The 27,322-nt window shown below is 40.2% G+C and overlaps 1 protein-coding gene across 1 annotated transcript; it reads left to right on the top strand.

The window, feature by feature from the left end:
• The first annotated feature begins 181 nt into the window (after positions 1-181).
• On the top strand, positions 182-26,595 carry klhl20 (kelch-like family member 20). Its single transcript, XM_074688477.1, has 14 exons — positions 182-293; positions 3,528-3,591; positions 6,461-6,718; positions 6,802-6,910; positions 9,973-10,179; positions 16,716-16,874; positions 16,983-17,077; positions 17,190-17,305; positions 19,401-19,584; positions 19,672-19,815; positions 20,483-20,616; positions 20,757-20,965; positions 21,085-21,191; positions 23,493-26,595. The coding sequence occupies exons 2-14, from the start codon at positions 3,569-3,571 to the stop codon at positions 23,575-23,577; spliced, it is 1,830 nt and encodes a 609-aa protein (XP_074544578.1). The 5' UTR covers positions 182-293; positions 3,528-3,568; the 3' UTR covers positions 23,578-26,595.
• Positions 26,596-27,322: the final 727 nt, after the last annotated feature.

Here is a 27,322-nt window from a genome sequence, read left to right as displayed (position 1 = left end):
TGTTTTGAAAAGAAATATGTACTTTCTGAGACCAGAGACCCAGGGAACATTGATTTCATTGCTGATGTGACAAAAATAAATCAAATCTACAACGTCCTACATTGACTGTACTCCATAAGAAAATGACGTAATGTGCTTTAATTTTGAAAAACCTTGTAACGGAAGTTACGCTGGTCATTTGGCATGCGCATAATCACACCGAGGAAGAAAAGCCCCAGTGTTGGACCGAAAGCATTAAATTGTAAACATTAGAAACCCGGCGGACTCCTGTGTCGCTGGGATGGAAATTTAAGGTAAATCCGTCTTAAAATTCTCTACCTTTCGGGCAGTTGTCACTGTTTAAACTGTTCAAATCATTACACGCGTTGACAATAAGTTAGTCTCCATTAGCATTAACATTCTAGTTTATAACTTTAAAACCTACTGTGTGATCTGATGCTGAGGCAGACTATTCAGCCAGCTACTCTATACCTGCCCATCATCTTAGGAAATCAATTTATCATAAATATTACTATTATTTCAAGTGGTTTACTCCTTGTACAATCGATCAACTCTACGTTTTTCATGTATGGGTGAGTCGCCTGTAGAGTCCTCCTATCCAAGTACTAGCTATAGCACATAGCGTTCTCTGACATCGCGAAAAGATTCTGACTTAGACACATTCATTTGTAACTACAAGAATGTCTTGGCATTATACGCTATTTAGGTTACATCCAGCTGTTTTTTTTCCATTTCATACTTATGTTTGCAATCAATTATCTGCAAAAATTGACATAAGCTACCAAGCTAGCTAACTTCACATCCGGTGTTTCGGTTTAACCAGTGACCCTGTCAACTGGCGTCTTCTGGCCAAATATGTCACCCGTTGTGGTGGATACAGCAGACGTGAAATCAGGACTACAGTTCTGGAACTGTCCTGTTGTTGAATTTTATTTTATTGACATCTTGTCACATAATAGATCATAACTTAACAAAACGGCACGAGGATGTTTGCATTCCTTGTAGCAGGCAACCACATACGACATGCAGTCGCAACTTAACAGGGACACACATCAAACCGAAACACCGGGTCAGTCTGTGTGCTGAAATTACTCACAGCACACACTTAGCCTACATTTGTGTCTGTTATTCGTACGCAGAATGCAGCAATACATATTAATAATATATTCCGTTGTATACAGAGAGCTTGGGGTAATATTTGGCAGGTAATGTGGAAAGTCAATCAACACCTAAGCCGATGTCCTGCTGATTGCGTGCAGCAGTATCTGTTTATCCTGTTTTCCTACTGATTAACCCTGATCTGAAAGCCAGCTACACTGGGCTGCTGCACTTTGTCATGAGTGGTTCCCAACACTCCCAGCTCGGCCTGTCACAATAACAAATTTTGCTAGACGATAATTTTCCAAAATATTATTGCCGATAAATTATATTATTGTCAATATTATTTTGACCCCCCCCCCCCCCCCCCCCCCCCATTTTTTCATTGATATAATTATGATAAATGGGATAATAAAGTGAGTACACCATATCAAAAGCAAGAAACTTTAATTTCTTAAGAGTATTTAACTGTAATTAAAAGGTCAGGATCTTTTAAATAAAATAAATTAAACAAAAAATATAATAAATTTAACAAACAAGAAAGAGAAAAAAAAACAATGAAAATGAAATGGACTCTCTTTTAGAAAAAAATACATGTTAATGAAAATAATTAATACTAATCAAAAATAATAAAACATAGACCCTGTCCCTAAAGAAAAAACGAAACTCCCAAAAAAACCCAACAACAATAAAAACTATAGCCAAAGTAAAAGGGAGTTTATACAGTTCCTGAATTGTTTGTAACATGTACTTTTTCCCAGTCAAGCCGTACTGTCTGTCAAACATTTTGAACATTTCTGGCTTTCAACCGTATTGAAGGGCTGCATTTCTTTGGCAATGTAGCTGTCTTTGAGCGCCCACCATTTGGCGCTTTTATTTCTATTTACTTTGCACACCAAAAGTCTCAGTAAGAGCGGATTGACAAAGAATAAGGCTCTGCTGCACCTCTACTTCTTCTTCTTCGTCGCCACTATTTTCAAACAAATGCGACATATCAGCTCGTTGGTGTTCATGAGCTCACACTTTGTTCATTCTGATAAAAAACAAAATATTCCCACACTGGGACTGTGGTAGGCAGCATAAGAACCAGATCTTTCGTGCCATCACTCATATGATGCGTGTTTCCTCCTTACCCCTCAGGACGCTGGCTTCAGCTCTCTTCGTGTGTACGCGCGAGCAGCCCCGTCTTCACCCCAAAGATTGCATTTTTGACGGATGCTCACTCCGCTATAAATCCGCTATAGAACCTATGCACCCCGAGGTTAGGAAAGATAGACGTAGTGAGCCATCTTCTCATTCAGCCTCTTTGGTGGAAAGAGAGGAGGAAAACAAACATGCATGCATGTGTCAGTTTATAGAGGCTGGCAAACTTACCGAGGACGTTTTTATTTATCGTTCGGTTAATTGATTTTTTGATTATCGTGACAGGCCTACCACAGTCCATTAATAGATCACAGTCTGATAACATAGGCCCGACCCCATCCACCTGTAAATCACTGAGCAATGCTTAACACAACAACTACTGATTCTGCTGGTTTTCTTTCCAAAGTGTTAATCAAAAATATGAATCACAGTGATCCAGTTTGTAAATCTTGGTTAAGCTAGATTTCCAGTGTATAATACAAGCCTATCAGTTACCTGTATCTTTCTTTGTTTTCATTGTAGTGCTGTACTTTGTATTGATGTCATTATGTAATGTGAAAGCTAAGGTGTAACCACACAACTTCTGCGTCCAATGCTGCACCTGTTTGACAGCAACCGTTTATCGTAAACTCTGCAAAGGCAGAGTTCATTGTAGGGCAGTGATCGCCAATTGAAAGAGAATGGACAGGTGTGTCTGTTTTTAATAGCTGCTCCCTCAGTGTGAGCAAGCACATGAATTTGAGCACAGTCTTAATAAAAAAAATTAGACATCAGATCAAATAATAAAGGCAGTAAGACACTGATGGGTCGATTTAGCATACTCTCATCAGAAGATGCTGCTTTGTTAAGCTCAGTGAAATAAGTCATAAAACTAGACACAAGTTTACAGAGGTGTCCCAGAACACTTGGCACATGAGAGATGATGCATGAAAACAAATCTCATGTATTTTAAGATGTTATTTGGGGAAAAATGTAACTATAGACTGACTGTACAATAGCCAAATTATTTGAATGAACTTCACAAAAAGCATTTGTTTTAAAATGTTTATTCATTTTGTAATAAATGTTGCTTCAGTTCGACTTTCTGACACGTTTCTGACATTGTTCACAACTTAGCTTGATGATGCTTTTTTTGTACTGCAAGATCTCGTTTGGTGAGATCTCACCACACCCCTATCATATTGTGTTACATAAAAATCCCTCATATAACTGGGAACTGTGAAAGTAACATTTGGGAAACACTGCAGAAGGTGATGGTCTGATCTTTTTTTTAATCCTTTTTGCAGGTTGATCTGCAGTTGTGAGACCAAACATTGCTCTTCAGTGCATGGACGCGAAGCCAATGCGCAGGTATGTGTGCTGTAAGAAAAGGACTCTGTGCGTGTCACTTCTTCAGACCTTGTGTAGACTGGAAAAGCAGTAAGATCTTATTTAGGACTTTTAAAACCCTTACAACTCTTTTTTTAAATACTTTGCAGTAAGAGTTTGAAGTCTTTTGAAGTTTTGGAATTTCTCTTATTTACTGCTTCAGCTGTTGAGAAACAAGCTGTCAGAGTCCTCCCTGCAGGCAAATGTGCTCGAACTGTATGCCTACCAAAAGTGCTTGTTTGGTGTTGACAGGCTGAGTTGTTCTTCAGTATGTCTGACAACATTACAGGAAAGATCCCAACATGATAACAATGCACAGTAATTCCTCTCTGACAGTGTTTTGTCAGGGGTTGTAGTTTAATTTTAAACATTACTTCTGTTTCAGTATGGACACATTCTGTTGACAAAAACAGTCATTTCACTCCTGCAGAGTCCAGGAGCTGCTCGTGTATTACTGCCCTGTTAGAACACAACTGAATGCCTTTGTTGTCATTTTAAGCAAGTGCTGCAGTGAAATTAGAAGTGCAGCTCCATCTATGGTATAAAAACAACAACACAAAACATTGGAGGACAGTAAATAAATTGCACAGTATGTAACATCCACTTCAGTAAACATTGCATATGACAAAAATTGAAAATTAAATTGAAAATTAAAATTTGGATGAACAGTAGGGCTGCAGCGATTAGTCGACATAATCGGCTACGTCGACGATAAGAATTCATCGAAGCAAATTTTAATAGTCAACGCATCGTATTGTTTTTTATTGTTTTTATTGTCGTTGTCACGTGGTGAAATCAAATGATACTCATTTGTAACTTCAGTTCACAGCATGAGGTGCTGTGTTATTGGATACTTTTATGGGAGAAGATCGCTAAGTTCATATGTAAGGATTATTGATGAGGAAAACTCTCCACTCCCAGAGAGCGCTGTGCGCTGACGGAGGCTCTGCATCTCCGGCTTGAACAGCCTGACAGCTCCCGGAGTTTAGTGTCTGATAACGTGATTTAGAGAGTCTCCTTCACTCTCTGTTACAGACAGTTTTTCAGGATCTGAGTCACAAACTAGTGTCAAAACTCCCCTAACTTTTCAAAAGAGAGGACATTTATCTGTAGGAGCTCTCACTCTCAAGCTCACACTGCAGCGGTAACACTCAGTGGGGAGGAGAAGGGGCGGAGTGTGCATGAGTGAAATAGCGCATGTAGAGAAATGAAACTAAACGCGTTGTCATGGAGAGCTGGGAGAGTCAGGCAGGATCATACAGAGAGCAAAGCAAGCCCCAATAAGCAAATAAACATTAGAAAACAAGAACAAAGTCTCTAACAACACTGCAAACAACAACTTCATTTCCCTGTTACCTGCTTCATTCATTTTGAGATTTATTCAATTTTTTTGTATAGTAGGCTACTTATATTTTTTTATGTCATCATGAATGCAATAAAGACAAACAAACAAACAAACATGACACAGGGCTGACCAATCAGAGGTGAGAACCTAACTCTGGGTAAATGCAGTGAAAATGCAACACACAGGTCAAATTATAAAGGTCTGCACATTTTAGAGGCCAAATTAGGTTGAAACACAAAACAACTGTGATTAGTCGACTAATCTGAAAAATAATCGATAGTCAACTTTAAAAATAATTTTTAGTTACCGCCCTATTCACCGTATGAGTATCCTAATTGTGTCACAAAAAGTTTGAATTTCTCACGATATAAGAATAACTTTGCTGATGGCATGTCTTTCTCAGTCTGTGTGCTTTGGGATTCATTTGGAGCATAGATGGACATACTGCAAACGTGTATTGTGTAAAATATGAAGAACAGCATGTTAACAGAGAAACGTGAGATATATACTCTTCATGTTTTTGTTTTGTTGTTACACAGCTTTTTTCCCACCCCTAACATGCAGCCTCACTCTTCAGGTGTAACACGTAACACCTCAATAAAACAGACAACTTTAGTTAAAACTCCTGAAAGTCTGGATCCTCCAGCCTCAGTGATGGAACTTCTAATTTGATGGTTGCCTGGTTAGTGCCTGGTTTTGAATCTCAAGAACTCCAGTTTTCAGAGCAGGAGTTAAAAGTTTTGAGTCTTCAATGTGAGCCCAGATTACTGCAGTGATGTAATCAGGATTATAGATTTCACATTATTGAAAGCTCATTACACCACAGTTTGCACAGGCCAGACAGCAGGCTACTCTTTGTGAGGAGAGTCTGGTTTTCCTCTTTCAAATCAACACAACCTGCTGGACACAAACCCTGTGTGGGTGAGTCAAGGTAGATTATAATCATTTATTTAGTGGCTTCTGATGATTAAGACACTGAACCTGAGGGGCAGTGTTTCGTGTGTAAGTGCTGGATAAAGGTTTAGCAGTCTAGGTGAAAAGTTTGCCGTGATCTTGTGAAAGTTGTATTAATCTTTCATGTCGTAGCGAGGCAACATGTTGTGTTAAATCTGTTCAGATGACAGAGATTTTTTGGCCGGTTCAGAGAACATGATCTGAGGAGAAACCACGTCCATAACACATCTGAGTGAAGTGTTTGGTGTGGATTTGTTTACAGCTATATTTAAATATTCCTTCACTGGGACTGGAGAGCAGGTGTATTACGAGGAGTGGGCTTTGAACTCCTAGGTACTCTGAATACATCAGTGTGTTGAAAGGAAGCTACACCTGTTTGAAATACATCACACCCCAATCTTATCTGAATAAAGGCTTAGAAATGTTGAAGAAATAACTTTCAGGAAATAAACCAAACAAATTATAGTGTGAGTTTGCGCTGAGATGAGTTCTTAGAATGTCAAGTTGAAACGAAGGGTGCTTTGATTCACTGTTCCTCTGCTTGATCCTAAGGGCCACCAGCGCACGCCAAGACGCCACTGGAATGGACATCACCAGCCGCTGTACTCTGGGGGACCCCAACAAGCTCCCTGAAGGGGTCCCCCAGCCTGCGCGCATGCCCTACGTCTCAGACAAACATCCCCGACAGACCCTGGAGGTGATCAACCTGCTGAGGAAGCACAGGGAGCTCTGTGATGTGGTGCTGGTGGTTGGTGCCAAGAAGATTTATGCCCACAGAGTGATCCTGTCTGCCTGCAGCCCGTACTTCAGGTACAGAGAGACTCAGCGTGGTTTTACTCATTCATTTGAAATCTGACAGACGTTTTTAACGGTGTACTGCGTGTTTCCTTCAGGGCGATGTTCACTGGAGAGCTGGCAGAGAGCAGGCAGACTGAAGTGGTTATCAGAGACATTGATGAGAGAGCCATGGAGCTGCTCATTGACTTTGCCTACACCTCACAGGTAACTGCAGCAGAGAAGACGGTTCAGCGGTGTTTGTGATGTATTGTTTTCTGATGAACAATAACACCAACTAAACATGACAAAACAAGAGGTGCAAGTAGTAAAATGTGAAGATATGACAGTTACGAGTGCTCCTGTAGAACTCACTTAACAAGTAATTAGTGATAAGTAGAGATCAGTGTAGGCTGATTTCCCCTGCATTTTAGAAAAAAACAGACAAGAGTTTGTTTTTGGCAACAACCTGTCTTCACAGATAATAGTTTACAAACAGAATTTTCAGCCCATGCAGTAAGTTCCACTTCAGAGTCATGTCTGGTTTTAATGCAGTGGTCCAAGGATCATGTCCAATCAGCCTTGGTTTTAGTTCTTCTTTCCTCTTTTACAGTTTTCTCCAGATCATCCAAATCTTAATTCATAAAACAAAGATGACAAAGATGAAATCCCAGCATGCTTTGCAATTTTGTGTTATCAATATGATTTTGGAATCACTGATTTATATCCTCACCAAGTTTCACATGGAGTGGTGAACTTCTATCATTATGAACAACCTTGTCTAGTTTCATTTTTTTTCAGTTCCCATTTTGTCCCTGGCCTAACTACTTTGAAATATGTCGCAAAGATCAAATTTAAAATGAGTGAATATTATTAAAATATTGTTGTTATTTAACAAATCATTTTTTAACTATTTAACACAAATTTTTGTTTTAATTTTACACTGTGTCCTTTGTATGATAAAGCTTGTACACATCAGAAAATAACAAATGCATTTAGATCCATTTGACTACCACAAAATGAAAAAGTCTGAGCAAAACCTGAAGAGTTTTACTATGGACACATATGAAACAAAACCTTTAAAACCAGTTAAATTAAAACTACAACAGGGCTCTACACTAACTTTTTCACTGGTAGCACTGGTGCGACCAACTTGGTCGCACCAGTACATGATTTGGTCACACCATTTATTTATTTATTCGTTTGTTTGTTTGTGTGTAACTCTAGCTATGATCTTGCTAAATATTTTACTGTAAATATGAAGTTTGTCTGCAACAATCTCTGTCTGACATAACAGGTTATTTCTTTTGTGTAACTTAAAAAGAAGACAATAAAAATGCTTCTTAAATGAAAGCAGATAATAACAACAGACATGCATGTTTGTACATATCAGGGTTATTAGTTAGCAATAACATTTTTGTTGAAAAAATAAAATATAAAATAAAAACGAGGCTTTACATAAAACAATAACTAAAATTCCTAAGTCAGTTTAAAGAAACTTACTAAAATAACCTAAAATGATAGAGAAAATCTCTTTAGTTTTCGTTTTTGTCAATCTGTGTCAAACATAAACTAGTTACTTTCACCGATCGCGAGTGCTGGCAGGCTGCCAACACTCCTGGATATGGAGGGAGTCTCCCATTTTTTAACCCTTTCTCCGGCTGTTCTCCTGGCTTGTGATTTCTCCTGATGTCCCCCAACTTTCAGTATGTTTCTGTGAGCTCTAATATTTTTGTAAGTCAAATCAAGTCCCGTACTTGGGCGTTATATCGAAAACTCAAAAATCATCCACCCCCCCTCTCTCTTACTTGGTTTGATCCAAAGACGCTGCAGGAGATCTCTCAGAGATGACAGATAACGGTGCAGCAAGCAGCACTCGCTGATGAAGAGTTTATCAGAACCTTAGCTGTTTTCTATCTTTCTTTTTTGGTGTTAACATGACATGTCGTAAGTTAAACTAACGTAGCTCTGCTCTAACGTAGCACCTTCTTCAATAAGGAGAGTTTAGAGCAGTGTGAATCTTAAAGTGAGAAGGCTGGCTCTAAAATAGTGAAACGCGTGTCGTTGTGAAGTTCTGTCTGTCTTCGGTGTACGATGGCGCTCTCTCTTCAGAACAGGAGAGAGTTCAGGTGGAGGAGACTGACTGAGCCAGTGAAAGAGAGGGGGAATTCAATCCACAATGTCTTACACAGTGCCCGTGATAGATGGAGTATTTAAACATATGCACTCGCACAAACACGACCAGATGAATTTTTTTACTCGCACACGCTGAAAAAATGGTCGCGGTCTGGAGCCCTGTACAACTATTTTAGAAACTTAAAGTCAATTTAGTAGCTAAATAGGAGCAGATTTAATGGACCTTTGTCAGTATAAGAGGAGATGAAATGTTTACTAAGGATGGGTACTGAGTACAGTACTTTTATAGGTACCAACCAAGTACCATCTGTAGTACATAGTACTGATTCATGTGAAATCAAAAAGTACCATTTTTTCAGTACCTAAACATGTCCTTGTGATTGTGAGAAAGTGGAAGAGCAGGCAATTTTCCATGCTAGACATGAACACAGCATTGCAAGTTTATATACTGAGAAATAAAGATGTTAAACTGAAAAACTTTGAGATTTTGTAATGAAAGAAATTCCTATTTCTTACCACACAAACACACACAAAAGTACAGAAAATAGGTCCTGCTGAGTACCTATACAGATTGCCAGGTACCAGGCATCAGTACTGCATCGTTTCAAATGTGAAAGGTACCCATCCCCAACGTTAAACATTAAGCTTCTTGATCAAGGAGACAGCAACAAAACAAAAACAAAACCTTCCAGTCAGTTTGTCATTTTTCAAGCAAGTTAAACTTGCTCAAATGTCAGTTTTAAGATAACACAGGATCACAATGTAGAGTTTGAGGTTTTGTGAAATGGAAGCAAATTTAATCCAAGGTTTTAAGAAATACGTCTTTTTTCTTGCTTTATTTTAAGCTGCTCTTCAATTTTTGTTTGACCCAGTCTAAAAATAAAACATAGTTTCACCTGGTTTTTAGATTAACTGCTGTTTGTGAAAGAATGTTGTGGATTATTTAAAAGTCTGTCACAAAAGTGCAGATAATGTAAATCCATGTAGAGCATCCAAAGATAAGTGTCAGTATGAGGATCTTACGTTAAGGCCAGTAGGCCACCTCAGGGTGGCACAGCTGAGATTGAAGGCATCCCACAAAAAACAGATTTTACTTTAATGTAACCACCCACAGCTTTCTGGCTGTCTGACTCCATGTGACCCTGATGTTCCAGGTGACTGTAGAGGAAGGAAACGTCCAAACCCTGCTCCCTGCGGCCTGCCTCCTTCAGCTGGCTGAGATCCAGGAGGCCTGCTGCGAGTTCCTCAAGAGACAGCTGGATCCCTCCAACTGTCTGGGCATCAGGGCCTTTGCAGACACACACTCCTGCCGTGAGCTGCTCCGCATCGCAGACAAGTTCACCCAGCACAATTTTCAAGAGGTGAGAAAACAACTCGTACACACACAAACTGTTTCCTGCTCGCTTTTAAAGCACTGCAACACGGCTATTGCAGTGCTGCTCGAAAATACAGCTGCAGTTAAATCCAAAAAGAGGACTCTGTAATCCCTGTAATCTCTGTTATCACGTTACTTTTGGAGAACTAACTGCTACTTTTGCAAACTAACCAGAATCAACATGTGTCTGTGTTTACAGACGACATCATGTCAACAGCAGGATATCTTGTAACACGCTTTTTTCTGTTTGCCTGCACTTTTTCCAAACCTTCCTCATGACGCCTGCATACAGAATCACTAAGACAGCTGTTTGCGTCTGGTTCACAGGGGATAGTAAACATGGAAAAAGCCCAGACAGCCTATTGACTCATGATCACAAAGATGGAGGGGGGGGGGGGGGGGGGGGATTTAGGGTTTTGTTGCAAACAGAGCACAGAGGAAAGAGGAGCTGTCAACTCGTCGTTCTTTTAAGTGAGATGAGACAGACCCAGAGCAAAAAAAGAATTGTTCTGACACTGATGCAAGTTCTAGAAATGCTCTGATGCTGATGTAAATGTGGGATCAGCATGCTCATGGTTTCATCATTTATTGATCTGGGGATAATTGTTTTTGTTTGATTTAACCTTCTAAGACCCAGCGTCCACATATGAGGACATCACATTTCTGCCTCCCAGACCCATGATTCTTCATTTTTGTAGATTTTGACCAATTAGCCACATTTAGGGACGCTGCCTACATCATCTTTTGGTGAAATCACAACATTACCCCCAATTTAGTGAAAAAAACAACATATTTAAGTACAATAACACTAATAACAAACACCTAATAGAGAACTCATAGCACAACTAATCAAACTTCCCATACAAAGACTAAGTTTAGTTATAAAACTTATTAGGTCTTACTTGTCCCAAATAGCAAGGTGAGTTAAAAATTGCACATCAGACAAAAGCCCGGGTCTGAAGAGGTGAAACCAGTTTCAAAAGTTTTTCTTGACTACTCTATTGAGTCGTACATGAATGTTTTTATTTAACCTTTATTTAACCAGGAAAAGAAACTCATTGAGATTAAAAATCTCTTTTACAGAGTGTCCTGGCCAAGATAGGCAGCAGCACAGTGTACAAAGTTTCTTACATTCACAAACAGCATTACTCACAAAATACACAGACCTGTAAAACACTTTATGTACAAAAATTAAAGACATTTGACGGGCTGGATTATTAAAGGAAGCAAGATCATCTCTCGACACATCTGTAGCCAGATGCCTTAGTGTTTACATCATTTAACATTCTCTTAAAAGTGTCCAATGAGACCAGCTCAATCAGTTTCAGGTCTTTTTGCAGCTCATTCCAAGCAAAAAGAGCAGCAAATTTAAAGGCCTTTTTTTAGGATGATACAAGCTCAATTTGGGCACCCTCTGAAGTGTAGATGGAGGGTAGGGATGTGCAGTGTCTGTCACTAGTACCACCTGTTGAAGTGCAGAAAAAAAGATTAAAGGGTCCCCAGGTCTCAGACAAAGGTATATCCATGTGTCCTCCATAGACTGTGTAGCCCCTAAATTCCACCGCAAGCGCCGCGCCGCACTTGAAACATACTGCGGAGCACTTTCGCTTCCATTGTAATCTATCAGGCAAATTCCACTGCCCGCGCCAGGGCGTGCGCCTTGGCGCGGGCAGTGGAATTTGCCTGATAGATTACAATGGAAGCGAAAGTGCTCCGCAGTATGTTTCAAGTGCGGCGCGGCGCGGCGAAATACGCTTCAGGTCTATTTTCGGCGCGGCCCCTTCCAAACCTCGTAAATTCACTGTTGATAAGAAAGCACTAGACAGGAAGTCACTGTTTGAAGTACCCGGAAGATTCCAAATAAAACACAATGCACGAACTCTCAAATGTAACTTTCCCCCATATGTTATAACATATGCCACATCTGAAGGCACGTGCATCAGGTAAACAGTCGGTTGGAGGGTCCTAGACACAACACAAAGGCATGGATGAAGAGAAGCTGATCTTGGAAGTGGAGAAGTTCAACATTCTGTATGATCTCAAACATCCTTTTTATAAGGATACAGGCAGAAAGGACAGGGTGTGGACTGACATATCAAAAGTTATGGGAGTGGATGGTAATCGTGTGATATCGCTATTCATACAATAGCCTGTGACTCTCCGAGGACCAGCCCTCCCCCTCCAGATTGAGCGGAGCAGCGCTGCGCAGTGCGCTGCTTCCAGTGAGGTTTGACAATCGGAGTAAGACCACGGCGCTCCGCTGCGCGGTGCAGTGCTTGCGGTGGAATTTAGGAGTAAAACATGGACGTAGTCTCGCCGACGTCACCCATCTGTTTCTGAAACGGAAAATGAAGCACATCGGCTATAGCGGCCATATTGGTAGTGGAAAGGGCTTTGCCTACAGCCAAAGGGCGCCGGCTGTCACGTGACCCTCAGCTGTGCCTCTTATCGTGGGAGCTTGCGATCTTAATATCCTCTGAACGGCCACGTTAGAAAAAAATTCACCCCCGTACAGTGGGTGCTGGTAGTAAAATTAGCAACTCAGACAGGAGACGTTTTTAACCAGGCTGTAAATAGGTTAATTTCTGCTGTGAAAATGGCATTTTTTTGTTTTGTTTTTAACCAAAACATCAACATACAGGCTGAGGAGGGGTTAAGGTCGATACAGACACTGACACATGTGTAGAGGGGCCTGCAGGAGACGATTGAGCAGGATTATTCCTGTAAAAGTTGACATTTTATTTTTTTAGGGTAATCCTGCAGACTCTACCTTCAAGTAGGTGAGAGGAGGCAACAAAAATGTGAGCATTTATTCTTTTGATATGCAGCAATGCAAATATCTCATCAACAGACTGTAGTTCACTTTGGCAGTGGCATTTGATCAGTGCTTTGTTTCAGCCTGTTCTTTAATTTAGGAATCACTTGACTGGGTTTGGATAATACATGATGGGGGACAAAGCATCTCTGAGGCTGTGGCTCTCTGTTTGAGTCATGCTTTCACCTTTTGTATCTACTGTTATGAATCATGATATTTGAAAGAACAACAATGAAGAAGAACTTGTAGAATTCTTTGGCAGAAGACTTAAATGTTTTCTTACTGATAAAAGAAATGTTGTTTGGCAGCTTGTGAGTCAGGAGGAATTGGAAATAGGCTTCAGGCTGTTAACTTCTGTGACTTACTCATTAACTGACTCACTGTTGATCTCTTTTTGTCTTGCGTCCAACTTTTAGAAGGTGTTTACTTACTCACTTATTATTCAGTGTATGACAGAAAGTGTGATAGAATGACAGAGAAAAACACCTTTCAGAACTCTTCACATTTAATTTAGTCCAGTGACAAAAAAAAAGTTTTTTTGATCTTTGAACAAAGAAGACGCTCATTCATCATGTTTGGTTATTGATTTCATTGAGACCTGGTGGAGACATGTCAGGATCCAAACTTAAAAGTTTTTCATTCTGACGGTAAGAAAAAAAATGTTCTAGGATTTGTACAAAAATCTTCTGGTTCCAACTTTCTGAAAGAGCTGGTTTGATGCATGTGCTGATGTGTGTTGTTAGACGAAACTGAACAGCTTGAAACATCCTGTCACACTGTGGGAGACTCAATTTAACACATTTCAGAATTTTTTCCACACCTTGTAACCAAAACAAATGTTCAGAGGAATAATTGGCAGGTTGATTTTTGATAAAAGAAACATCATTAGTCTCAACCCATCTGCTTCTCACTTTTACACTCTCTCTAAACAGTGTCATCTAGTGGACGTTTTCTATAAAGCAGCATAGTTAAATGATGCAATTAAGTGGTTGACTGTCATGAAAAACTGTTGTCAGGATTTACATTTTGACCTATTTCTGATGATTTGCACAACAAAGACTTTGCTTTGGCTGATCGGTGTCTATGGTAGTGCTGTTCAACTTGGCAAAATTGTGTTATGATGAGTATTGATATAAAGCCACATGCTTTGCTAGGAACATTTGAAAGCTTTGAAAGGAACATGCAGATTTGTATTTTCCAATTAAGAACACACAAATTTCAATTTTAAAAATTCTGAATTTTTAAAACACAAAAAATCTTATATTGTACTATTGGACTATTGAAAAGTATGTAAAAAGCTTAGTCACACTGAAATAGGACTGATCATAGCTCGATTGAAATACCTAAATAATGTGATTGCTAGGGCTGCAGCGATTAGTCGACATAATCGACTAGTCGACGATAAAAAATCTTTGACGCAAATTTTGATAGTGGATGCGTTGTATTATTGTTTTCATTGTCGTTGTCACATGGTGAAATCAAATACCAGGGGGTAATACTAATTCGTAACTTCAGTTCACAGCATGAGGTGCTGTGTTATTGGATACTTTTATGGGAAAAGATCACTAAGTTCATACGTGAGGAATATTGATGAGGAAAACTCTCCACTCCCAGAGAGCGTTGTGCGCTGACAGAGGCTCTGCATCTCCAGCTTGGACAGCCTGACAGTTCCCGGAGTTTAGCGTATGATAACGTGATTTAGAGAGTCTCCTTCACTCTCTGTTACGGACAGTTTTTCAGGATCTGAGCCACAAACTAGTGTCAAAACTCTCCTAACTTTAGAAAAGAGAGAACATTTATCTGTAGGAGCTCTCACTCTCAAGCTCACACTGCAGCGGTAACACTCAGTGGGGAGGAGGAGGGGCGAAAGTGCGCATGAGTGAAATAGCGCATGTAGAGAAACGAAACTAAACGTGTTGTCATGGAGAGCTTGGAGAGAGTTAGGCGGGATCATACAGAGAGCAAAGCCCCAATAAGCAAATAAACATTAGAAAACAAGAACAAAGTCACGAACAAGCGGTTTGTCCAACACTGCATACAACAACTTCATTTCCCTGTTACCTGCTTCATTCATTTTGAGATTTATTTATTTTTTTGTATTGTACTTATATTTTTATGTCATCATGAATGAAATAAAGACAAACAAACATGACACAGGGCTGACCAATCAGAGGTGAGAACCTAACTCTGGGTAAATGCAGTGAAAATGCAACACACAGGTCAAATTATAAAGGTCTGCACATTTTAGAGGCCAAAACACAAAATAACTGCGATTAGTCGACTAATCGACAAAATAATCAGTAGTTGACTTTAAAAGTAATTGTTAGTTGCCACCCTATTCACCGTATGAGTATCCTAATTGTATCACAAAGTTTGAATTTCTCACGATATAAGAATAACTTTGTTGATGGCATGTCTTTCTCAGTCTGTGTGCTTTGGGATTCGTTATGTTCATTCATAATTCACACAAAATAACTGTGATTAATCGACTAATCGAAAAAATAATTGATAGATTAGTCAAATTAAAAATAATCGTTAGTTGCAGCCCTATTGGACTGTAAGAGTAAACAGACTGGCCTTTTTATTTTTTGTAATTTTATTTTATATTTTGCATCTTGCTGTGCAAAACAGTGTTTTTTAATTAGCTCTGTTATTAGAGAGATCGTTTTGGCATTTATTTAGGATACATTATGGCTTTGAAATAAAAAACAATAAAATAAAAAACAGAAAAATAATCGTTAGACTAATTGTCCAATTAATCGATAGATTAGTCAACTAATCGATAAAATAATCGCCTGATTAATCGTTTTAAAAAGTAATCGTTTACCCCTGCCCTAGTGATTGCTGTTGGACTGTGGTTGGATTTAGCAGGACTCAGCATGTCTTGGATGCCTCAGCGGTCAGCTGAAAGAGGAAGATGATGACCATGGTTAATAGGGTTGCTGCGCTCATACAGTCTATGGCTCCAGCACAAACTCTATGACACATACTGACATAAAAACACAGAGAGCTACTGCGTCATCTATGTCAGCCATTGTTGTTAGAGTGTTTCTTCCTCTTTGAGTGACTGAAACTGGTTTGAAGCAGAGCGAGACATTCTCAGGTAGAAGTCTGATTCAATTTCCTGCATGTATACGCAAACGAGACTAGATCCCCTGCTGTGACTTTACAATCCAATCAAATCATGACTGCAACTGGATTAATCATGCAGCACTTGGCATGTGGTAATAACCACAGTAAATGGTAGGGATAGGCCGTTGATGTGCGCGCACAAACTCTATGTTTTGGAGATTTGATCTCCTGCATATTGTGACGTTCCTGCAGTCTGAAGAAGTGTTTACAAATGTTTTATACTGCTAATATTTTAGAAACAGGTGTTGGTGATAAACAAGTGTTGATAATAAAAATCCTCACTGACTGTGTTGAAGTGCACAGTCAGTCACTGCTGAGTCAGTCTGGATACTATCACAGTTCTGGAGCACTGGCAACTTTATTGTTTATCAGTATCATCACTATTCTTATGAAGAGTAGTGAGGAAGACATCGGTTGTTAACATTTCAATCAGCAGGAGCTGGATGTTGATTTGAACTTTCCTCCTTCCAAAAGTGATGTGATGGGAGTGGATGGTAAAAGAGAATCATACTGTACTCTCTCCTCTCCCTCTCAGTGGAAGAACTGCTGACTGACTCTCTGCTCACCTCCCTCAGGTAATGGAAAGTGAAGAGTTCATGCTGTTGCCTGCCAACCAGTTGATCGACATCATTTCCAGCGATGAGCTCAACGTGCGGAGTGAGGAGCAGGTGTTCAACGCTGTGATGGCCTGGGTCAAATACAGCATCCAGGAGCGCAGACCGCAGCTGCCCCAGGTTTGTGACTGAGGATAACCCTCTACAACAAAAATGTGGTCAAAGACAAAAAGTCTTATTCAAAGCTCATCATAGCAGGGACTGATGAAGACGGCTTGTGTTCTTTAGGTTCTACAGCACGTCCGTCTACCACTGCTTAGCCCAAAGTTCCTGGTGGGCACTGTGGGTTCAGATCCCCTCATTAAGAGTGACGAAGAGTGCAGGTGGGTTTATCAGCCATCACAGTGTTTGATACATGATTATTCACAGATATTATTTTAATTATAATTATAATTATAATTAATATTAAATCGTGCTGTTTTTCTGTAATTTCAGAGACCTGGTTGATGAAGCAAAGAATTACCTGCTGCTGCCACAGGAGAGGCCTTTGATGCAGGGCCCCAGAACTCGGCCTCGGAAACCCATTCGTTGTGGTGAAGTGTTGTTTGCAGGTCAGCTCCTCTTGATATAACGGGAAAACCAGAATTCACCTCCAAACAAATCTGTAATAAAACCTAGAAACCCTTTTCCAAGATGAGAAAGACAGTGTGCAAAGTATGATTTGCTGACTGAAATGAGTCACCTGCATGTTGTTTGTGCTTGTTTGATGGGGATGGCTAAAATATTGACTAATCAATGCATTGCAATAGTTCCCTACCCAATTCAATATCCATTTGGCAAATCCTCTGAGTTGAATCACCTCCTGGCCAGTCGGGGGCACTGTGCTTGTTTTTCGTGTTGTTGGACAGAGGCTGCACTAGACCAAACAACAACAAAATGGCAACCAAAGCGTGAAGCAGCAGCGTAAAGCCAGCTCCTTGGGTTGTTTAATTGGTCAAAATGTGGGGTGACATGCCACATAGGTTCACATGAGCATGAAAATAAATACGGGTGTGACAAAATTTTGCAAAATAGATTTCACGAAAGGGGCATGAAATAAAATCAAGTTAAAAAATTAAAGGGCCCAATTTTAGTGCGCGACTGCAGGTACTCTGCAGAAAACATAAACTTTAGGGCCAATAATGTGGGATACATATTTATACTACGGCTGTCATTTTAACTCGTCAATTAATTACACCGCAAATCAACGCATTATAAAAATTAACGCAGATTAATCTGGATCCAAACCCGCGGGGCATTCAAAGACGTACCTTTTTTCAAATGTCTGGCATTTACAAACCGTTTGTCCTACTTGGAAAAAGTGGTGTTCTTGACAGATTTTCCGACGGTCCCTGAATGTATCACACGCCCGCAACATGCTTTAAAACCGGGGGGAAGCAAGAGTCATTTTTGTGAGACTTGCTGTCCACATCTCGTTTATTCACACGTCTTTTTTGAAAATCTGCAGAAAATCAACCGTTTGCTCTAGCTCATTTCTGTAAAAAACAGATAATTCTACACTCTTTACTGCATTAAACAAGCCCTGAATGATTGATATTTGTCCTGTATTTATATCTAAAGAATTCTTTGAAAATTTGCTCCCATCTTCCTGGTGTCATGTTTCAGCTTGGGGCTGCTCTGCACCAATGAGCAACAGTTTGTGTGTTCAGAGCACGTAAAACTGAAAATGCTTCACTTTTCTTTGATCCAAGACTTGAATAAAGTGTTTTGTACATAGTTTCTCACAGTTTTTAGCCTTTAGCCCTGGTTCTCCTGACCTCATAGAAGTATAGAAGTTCATATTGCAGTGAAAATTGAGTCCACATCGAGTAAAAATGTGACAGAAGCAAAAAACGTCCTAAAAATCAAATCAGCTTATCTTAGGTGCAGGACTGTGTAGATTTTGTAAAGATAGAACCATAACACTTTTTTCTTTTGTTCCTTATGCCTCAGGGTACCAAAAAAAATGTGTTGTTTATACTCCCACCTTATTTTTAAATGTTTTTAATGTAATTTAAATGTCCTCGAATTCAAATTCTTTATTTTGGGACCTTAAGCAGATATGAGATTAAAATGTGATTAATTAGATTAATTAATTACAAATCCTGTAATTAATTAGATTAATTTTTTTAATCGCCTGACAGCACTAATTTATACAATAACTCTATATAACTTACAGCAAGTTTTTGCAAGGGTTCTGCCAAAAAGGCATTGATCAGGATCAGTGAGACTCATCACTCTCCCTCCTCTGTGTGCATCAGAGCACAGGAGGCTGCTGTCGTTGGATCATAATTTTGACACAGTCATCTTATGGTAACAAAATTTAAATAATGTTAGTTACGTTTGGACAAAATTGCAGAATGGTAGCTGCTCCATGAACACACACTGTGTATGGAGGGGGGAGTTTGATTTATTCACCCAGCCTTCCCTGTTTGTGGAATAGCTATAGTGGATGGGTGTCATTTTTCATTAACAGGACATCAGTTTCAAAGGCAGACTCTGCATTATCTATCTTGCTGTAATACAATAAACACGTTATAAATCTAAGTATTATCGAATTGCAACCTCAAGAATCGAAATTGAACCGAACCGTGAGGTTCTATGCAAAACCCAGCCCCATTGTTTGATAATATTAACCTTGTTCGTACTCTCCATGTTGTTCTGTAGTCGGTGGATGGTGCAGCGGTGATGCTATTTCTAGCGTGGAGCGTTATGACCCCCAAACCAACGAGTGGCGCATGGTCGCCTCGATGAGTAAGCGTCGATGTGGAGTTGGTGTCAGCGTTCTAGATGACTTGCTGTATGCTGTGGGAGGTCACGACGGCTCATCGTATCTCAACTCTGTAGAAAGGTTTGACCTAAAGACTTCGGTGCTTTATATTTCACAGAGGAAGTTTAGAACATGTGTTCAAGTTGAATGTCTTTTTTTCCTGTGCAGATATGATCCTAAGACAAATCAGTGGAGCAGTGATGTGGCTCCTACAAGCACATGTCGCACCAGCGTGGGAGTGGCCGTACTTGGAGGTTATCTGTATGCAGTTGGTGGACAAGACGGGGTTTCCTGTCTCAACATTGTAGAGAGGTAATGGATGTGCCGTAAGTGATTCTGTAGCCTGAATCAGGTAACTTGGATTATTCCAACACAGGAAATATCTCAGTCCTGTGTCTGTCAAATATTTGATCTTGAATAATATTCAGAGAGGAAAAAGGGAGAAGATAAAGCTCTGGATGGCAGTTCAACAGCTGAGACACTGGAAAGGAATGCTTTAAAGATGACCAAATAACAAAGTTTTGCACCAACCAATAGGAGCTGGTTCTGATTTGGTGTTACAGGGTGTTTTTTTTAAGAACTTCCAGAAACTTTTAGTTAAGGTTTTGTTGCCCGTTGTTGTATGTGTTTCCTTTGGGGTCTGTAGTCCCATGAGGATTGTTCAAATCAGACCAATGACATACGAAGGAAAAAAAGTCATTGCACTTCACTGCCTGACCAGTAGAGGGAATTAAGACAGCAACCAAGGCCAATCCTCCAATCAAATGGACATAGTTCCTGGTTCCTGAGGAAAATTGCTGCAGTCTAAAAGCACCTTATTTTTCTCTGCTTAGCTTTTTGAGCCATATTGGAGCTGGTTTGTAGCAATGACCTTGTCCTGTTTACACAGGTTAATTGATAGTGCTGGGCTTTGGCATTGGCGATGTGATGAGATGTAGACACATTAATGAACAGGATGTTGTTTTTCCTCCTGCTGTAGATATGATCCTAAGGAGAACAAATGGACTCGTGTGGCCTCCATGAGCACCAGGCGACTTGGTGTAGCTGTGGCTGTGCTGGGTGGTTTCCTGTACGCTGTTGGAGGCTCTGATGGGACGTCACCTTTAAATACAGGTATGACAGCATCTATAAACTGATTGAGACGCACTAGTTAGAAACAGTAGGTGTTAGTTCAGGTCTGTATTGATGGTTGATGAAACAGACGCAGCCTCAGCTGTGTGATCGATGTTTCCCCTTGATTATTTCCTTCCTAGTGGAGCGCTACAACCCTCAGGAGAACCGCTGGCACACAGTGTCACCCATGGGAACCAGGAGGAAGCACCTGGGCTGTGCGGTGTACCAGGACATGATTTACTCTGTCGGTGGGAGAGATGACACCACAGAGCTCAGCAGTGCAGAGCGATATAACCCCAGAACCAACCAGTGGTCTCCTGTGGTGGCCATGACGTCCAGACGGAGTGGGGTGAGTGTATAAATAACCAGAGGGGCGGCTTTCATTAATAAAAGTGGGACAGTTATACATGTTAGTCAGGTTGTAAATGTTGATGCACTCTCAGGCTGAAATTGATATTGTGTGTGTAGGTGGGTTTGGCCGTGGTGAACGGTCAGCTGATGGCAGTGGGAGGCTTTGATGGGACGACGTATCTGAAAACTATAGAAGTTTATGACCCTGACGCCAACACATGGAGGTGAGTGCAGCTCTGAACTGATAATATGTGCTTTAGAGTCCTTTAGATTTATTATCAGTACCTAAGTCTCAGCTATCAATAATACATCAGTGAGACCTGGGGGCAGCTCAGATATCGCTCTGACAGGACCACGTAGGGATGTCCTGATCAGCGTTTTTTTTTTTATCTGATCCAGTTTTTCAGTATTGAGTATCTGCCCATACCGAGTCCCAACCCAATACTTGGGTTTGCAGAGATAAACTTTACCAAAGAGGTAAAGAGAGAGCTGCACACTTATTTGTTTTGCATTTTAACAATAATGAATAGTAAAAATCATCAGCTGAAATATGTTTTAGCTCATCAATTTAACTCAGTCCAGCTAGCTTTGATGTTGAATTCATCTGATATATTTTACATGCTCTCCTGTATGAGGCCCGTTGAGCTTTTGTGCAAACAATATCAATCAATCAATCAATCAATCAATCAATCAATCAATCAATCAATCAATCAATCAATCAAACTTTATTTGTATAGCACTTTTCGTACAGGATTTTGTCATACAAAGTGCTTCACATGAGAAAAAGATAAAATAAAATAATATGTGGAATAAAAAGCAGAAATTGCGTAACTACATAAAATCAAAACAAAAGACCCCCACAATCCCCCCCCACCCCCAAATCATATTCAACATACACACTCACTTACTCAAACACATGAAGAAAAGGAAATTCTGACAGAGAGCAGAATAAGAGGACTGAGGAAACGCCATCTTGTATTAAAAATGAGGAAACACAGGAGCTAAAAGTAATATAATACTTAAAAATACTTGGAAATACTAGAGGGTAAGATAAATAAATAAAATAATATAACAGTATAGAATAAAAGTTGGATAAATAATATTGTAAAATGAGATTGTGTAACATCAGGTGTGTAATAAAATCAGCTCAAATTGGAGAAGCATTTAACAAAAAATAAAATTCCAAGTAAAAAATTAAAATAAATAAATAATACATAAAATAAAAAAAAAATCTGACTGAAATGTAGTAATAAAACAAAATAAAAGGGTTAAAATAAGTTACATATAACATAAAATAATATTAAATACAATCAGCTAAAAGCGAGATTAAATACTAGCACACTTAAATCTCATGCTGCCTGAAGTTTGGGCTTTTTAAAACACCAGTGAGAGTAAAAAGGTTTTTTTTTTCAAGCTGTAGATTGTGCAGATACTTTGGGATTACCACAGGGGCAGTATGATGCCTTAGAGAGCACAATACCCCTTCTTTAAAAAAAGCACATTGATATTGTATCCATAACGGGACGTTTTTGATGTAGCAGTGAAAGTAAAGTTTGTGAGGTATCTCGTGTCTCTGTTCGTGTGTCACTAGCCACGTTTACATGCAGACTTTTTTCTCATTCAGATTATGATCATTCCGATTGAAGCTCTCAGGTGAACTGTTTACATGTTAAGCGATCTATTCCGATCTGGTGTTTACATGTGCCACGGCATTCAATCGGAACAGCTATTTTATTTATTTTTATTTTTTATTTGAAAAACAGAAAGTTGTTGGGGTCATGCCCACTTTTGCTATTGTGCTGTTTAGCCTTATAGTAGCTAGCCTTCAGTGTCTTCCAGCATTTCCTTATTTGTTCAACGTTACGATCCACCCTCGCTGAGTTTTTCGTGGACTTTTTTAAAAAGTTCAGTATTTCTTCTTTTTCCTACTGTCTAAATGTAAATTCTACCCTCCGTGTCGGCTTGCTTGCAGCTGGAGCTGCTACGTGAGACTACGACAGGCTGTAAGTGTGAGTGACTGGGGTAGAAGCTCCACAGCTACAGCTGCAGAGTTACCGTCTGTGCGTCTAGTTCTTTGAGAGTTTGTATTAAAAACAATCTTTCCGACGCAGACCAGTGCTGTGTGCTCTGTTTGGAAGCCGCCATGTTTCCATGTGAGTAAATGTCATACGTCACTGCTTGATTATGTCAGGACAGAGCATCCACAGACAGAACCCAGCCTGACAGCTTTCTGATTCACTGTTTACATGACAGGATTTTGCTTTTAATCGGAATGGGAAAAGGAAAATTCTACCCCTGTGCATCGGAATGAAATTCCATTCGGATTTGGCCTGTTCATTCCAAATGAGGTGTTTATATGGAGCATTTTCATTCCGTTTGGGCTTCTAACCCGATTCTATTCGGAATATTTGGCTCCATGTAAATGTGGCTACTGATGCTGCTGGACATTGCGCAGGTGTTAAAACTATGACGGCATCCTTATCTTTCTCTAACCTGTGAACTCTTCCCCTCTCATCCCTCTGCAGGTTGTACGGAGGAATGAACTATCGCCGGCTAGGTGGCGGTGTGGGCGTCATTAAAATGACTCACTGTGAATCCCACATATGGTAACACTAACTCTCCCCCCACACCCAAACTCACACGGCCGTACTTCTCATCATATCGCAGTGGGATGCCTGCGTTCACCAACTCTTGTGCCTCCAAAAGAGACGCTGGGATTCGTGCAGGGGTGAGAGAAACGTTGGGGGAGACGAGACGGAAAGACGAACAAACTTTGAACTCTAGTTCATCCCAACTCCCATCTGAGGTCATTAACTTTGGATTATTATCTTCACTGATTGACCGTGGTTTCATGAAGTGCACTGAGAGCTGAAGTCCATCAAGTATCGTTAAAGCTTCCACTTTGGACTGAACCTTCTTTCTTCTGTTACTGCACCGAGTTCTCATCGTGCACGCCTCGCCATCTGGATTTGGTGTGTGTGATATGTGTGTTCTCCTTGTGAGGGGGTTAGCTCCTGTGTCTGAGGCGTGAAGATCAACAGTCATTACAAGAAGGCTGCGATGCATTCATCACTCTCTTTTCCAGAAGTGCCAGTCGTGTCTGATCAACATCCAGTTAATGAGTAAAAAAAAGGTCAGTTCTCTCTCGTCACACTGCGCTCGCTGCATTAATGATTGTCTACATTTCTTTAGTCTTCGAAGCAGACGGCCTTGCTCTGGGCTTAAAGTGTAGCACAAACTCTCAGAAAATGATCTGTTGTTAGAGTGACCTGAGAGATACACAGACAAACGAACAAATCACCACCTGTGGATTGAGGAAATCATTTCTTCCACACTTTTTCACCGCTTGTTGAACAAGGCTCTGCTGCTGCTCTTTACAGGAGGCTGCTGTTACACTTTTTTTAAGATTTCAGTTAAGAGCCACGCTCTGCTTGCATAGTAGACACAGTCATCATCAAATCGTAGTAGTTCATTTCTGGCTCCAGTGCTGAGTCCCAAATAGCCTGTGTGTGTACAGACATTGAGGTTTAATCTGCCTCCTCGAAAGGCATTCACACTGTTGTGATTGATGTAAAACTGCCACATACTGGAAGATAAACGTTGCGTTCATTACACTAACACACACCCAGTCAGTGCTCGTGCTCAGCAGGTGTGTTTGTTGCCTGTCTGCTCCTGATTCGGTTTATCTGAGACATTCTGGAGAATACTGAGACTCTGGAAAAGCTTTGTATTGTCAACAAGTCTCGCTAAAAGATCTTAAAACACACACAGATGAGACTTTTTGCGCACAGGAAGGATGCATTTAATAGAGACTAAAAACTGTTTCAAATGAACATATTTGGTGCAGGGTATATGGGGTCAGGTCAGATTACAAAGATGATCTCTGGATGCATTAGTGAGCCTTGTTTATGTGTTTTTTCAACCTTGTTTAAAGTCATCAGGCTTTGATACACTCAATGAGTGTTAGGTGAGACTTTCTTTTGTTCTGAGCATGAGATTTGTTGACAATCAGAAGGATTTAAAACATAATCTCATTCTCTAAAGTTGATGGCAACATGTAAGAAAGAGGAGTATTGTGTGTTGATGCTGAACACTGGAGTCAGAGATCCACTGAGGACACTGATCATTTCGCTTCATGCTTTATGTCACATGTCCAGCTCTGTGTCCAGAGGCTCAAATCCATGATGCAAGTAATAAGTTCAGTGTCACATCAAAACCGAATTTCCTTTGTAAATATTGTAATGCAGTGATGGAGCCATGTTTCATTGTACAGCTGCTCATCACCTCCTCTTGGGAGACTGAGAGCCTTAGGGAGGTCAGCTCAGAGGTGTCATAGGAACCTTTCAGTAATCAGCGATTTTAGGTGCAGAGGTTAAAATCTAAAGATGAAACAAAAACACTAAACTGGAGAAGAGGTGAGCTGAGGTTGTTCAATAGGTGTAATGCTCGTGGACGATTTAATGGTCTGCGATCCTCTGACTCAGAACTGTGCACATCATTCAAAACAACTTCAAGACAGATTTTTGTCAATTTCTTGTCTGTAAATCATTGTTTTAATTTTTTTCCAGACCTCCAATTTATAGATTACTGAGTTTCATCATATGCAGCACAGTGCCACAGCACCCTCTGCTGGAGGTCAGACAAAGTGCAGCACTGACGCGCTCACTCAAAGCTCCTGTGTAGATTTCAAAGTGTTGTGTGACTGTACAGTGGGCTCCAGCAGACACAGTTTGAATGAATGAATCTCCTCAGATTTTATTGCACTGTGATTGGAAATGTATTCAAGATTTTATCTTTTTTTTTTTTTTCTTGTTATATTTTATATGGATTGTGAAATTTCCAGATATGGGAAAACGTGTAAATCATTAGAGGTCAACTTTGAAATTGGACATTTCAGAGGGACGGCTCAAAGTCACAGATGCATTACAATGTGTCAGATTGTGTGTGTAACAGCAAAGACAGGAGAGTAGCTGTAATATGATTATTGTTAATTCTAGCTGATGATGGGTGTAATTTGGTTTAGTAAATCTGATCATGGATTTATGCAAAATGTATGAAGTCTCACATGGAATGTCGACTCAAACCGTTTCAGTGAGCTTCGTATGCTAGATCCTGAAAATGCATCAGTTGTACGTTTCTGTTCTTTTCACTGCCACAGAAACCCCACTCAGTCTCAGAGTCCACACATGGTGCTGCCTCAGTGTCAGACAATCCTGTTACTGTGATGTAGCTCTCCTGTGGAGTCATGCTTTTCATTTTGCTAAGATGTTTTGATCACATCCAGAAGGATTCTTCGTCTTAAACTCAAAAAGAGACACTTAACTTTACTAACTTTGCACAGGTTTAATTTCTTACGAATTTCAAACGATCAACAAGCTCATATTGATTGTCCAGCCCTCGACCGGCACACCTGTGTTTGGTTTCCTGACCTGAGTGGTGTTTCCTTTAAATCATGTAAGCTTCTGAAGATGCAGATTTCAGTCAGACATTAGTCAAAGTATTTAGTTTTCAGTGGCCTCCATGCAGCACATCTCCGACATGTGATCACTGGTGTTCATGTATCAAATAGCATCTCTCAGCAGCTTCTCTGGTGTCACCATGTTCACTACAACAAGGATTAAAGTTTTCCCTGGAAAAAGAAAAAAGCCGTGCTCATTGTTTTTTCTGCAGCAGCAGATCACAGCTTCACATCATTCATACCATATCCTCCTCCAGCCCTGCAGCCTGCGCGATTAACTATTAAGGTCTGGGTTGTTTTTGGTGCGCAAAGGCTTTTTCTCTCACACAAATTGATTCTCTGTAAAGTGGAAGCAGAGGGGAGTGACAGCACAGGACTTTGATTTGTTTACAGATCAGACGCTCGCTCTTGGCTCCAAACTGCTGTAAGGATTTTTGTCCAAACGTCAGAATAGAAGAAAGATGGATGTGCAGCCTTGGTCAGTCAGCTAACAAAAACAAAAAGAAAGTTTTCAACAACTAGAGCCCTGGTTTCAAAGTTCCTCCTGGGGTAAAATTGTGTTTTTAAAGCTTCTTTTTCTTTGCAGCCACAACTTCTGTTTTTTCAACTTGAGGACAAAAGGAGAAAGTTTTATTTCTGTAGTCTGTTACAGAAGTTACTCCTATGAGTGATGGACTTGTCTCTAAGCTGACTCTCAGGACACTCTGCTGTGTGCTGGGGATGCAACAAAGTGAAACTGCTGAGTCAGTAAAAGGCCTGCAGCCGGTCAGACCAGGAGTGTCACCTACTACTCTGAGACACGGTTCACAGCTAACAAGAGTGTCACATAAAGTTGGGTGGTGATTAGGGGTTTTGTGTTAATTAAAGAGCAGTTGAAACAGACTGGTCAAATTTGAT

Source organism: Halichoeres trimaculatus, unplaced genomic scaffold (assembly GCF_033239565.1).
Source record: "Halichoeres trimaculatus isolate MK-OKI-2021-1 unplaced genomic scaffold, fHalTri1.1 fHalTri1_scaffold_15, whole genome shotgun sequence".
In the NCBI taxonomy this organism is placed as follows: Eukaryota; Metazoa; Chordata; class Actinopteri; order Labriformes; family Labridae; genus Halichoeres; species Halichoeres trimaculatus.
Note: the sequence above shows the minus strand (reverse complement) of the source record. Positions and strands in the feature narration are given on the sequence as shown.

Excerpts from the sequence above, each read along its gene's own strand:
- klhl20 (XM_074688477.1), top strand. The coding sequence starts at position 3,569 with ATGGACGCGAAGCCAATGCGCAG. Across the intron at positions 3,592-6,460 it reads GACGCGAAGCCAATGCGCAG|GGCCACCAGCGCACGCCAAG; the intron begins GTATGTGTGCTG and ends CTTGATCCTAAG. Across the intron at positions 20,966-21,084 it reads TGACGTCCAGACGGAGTGGG|GTGGGTTTGGCCGTGGTGAA; the intron begins GTGAGTGTATAA and ends TTGTGTGTGTAG.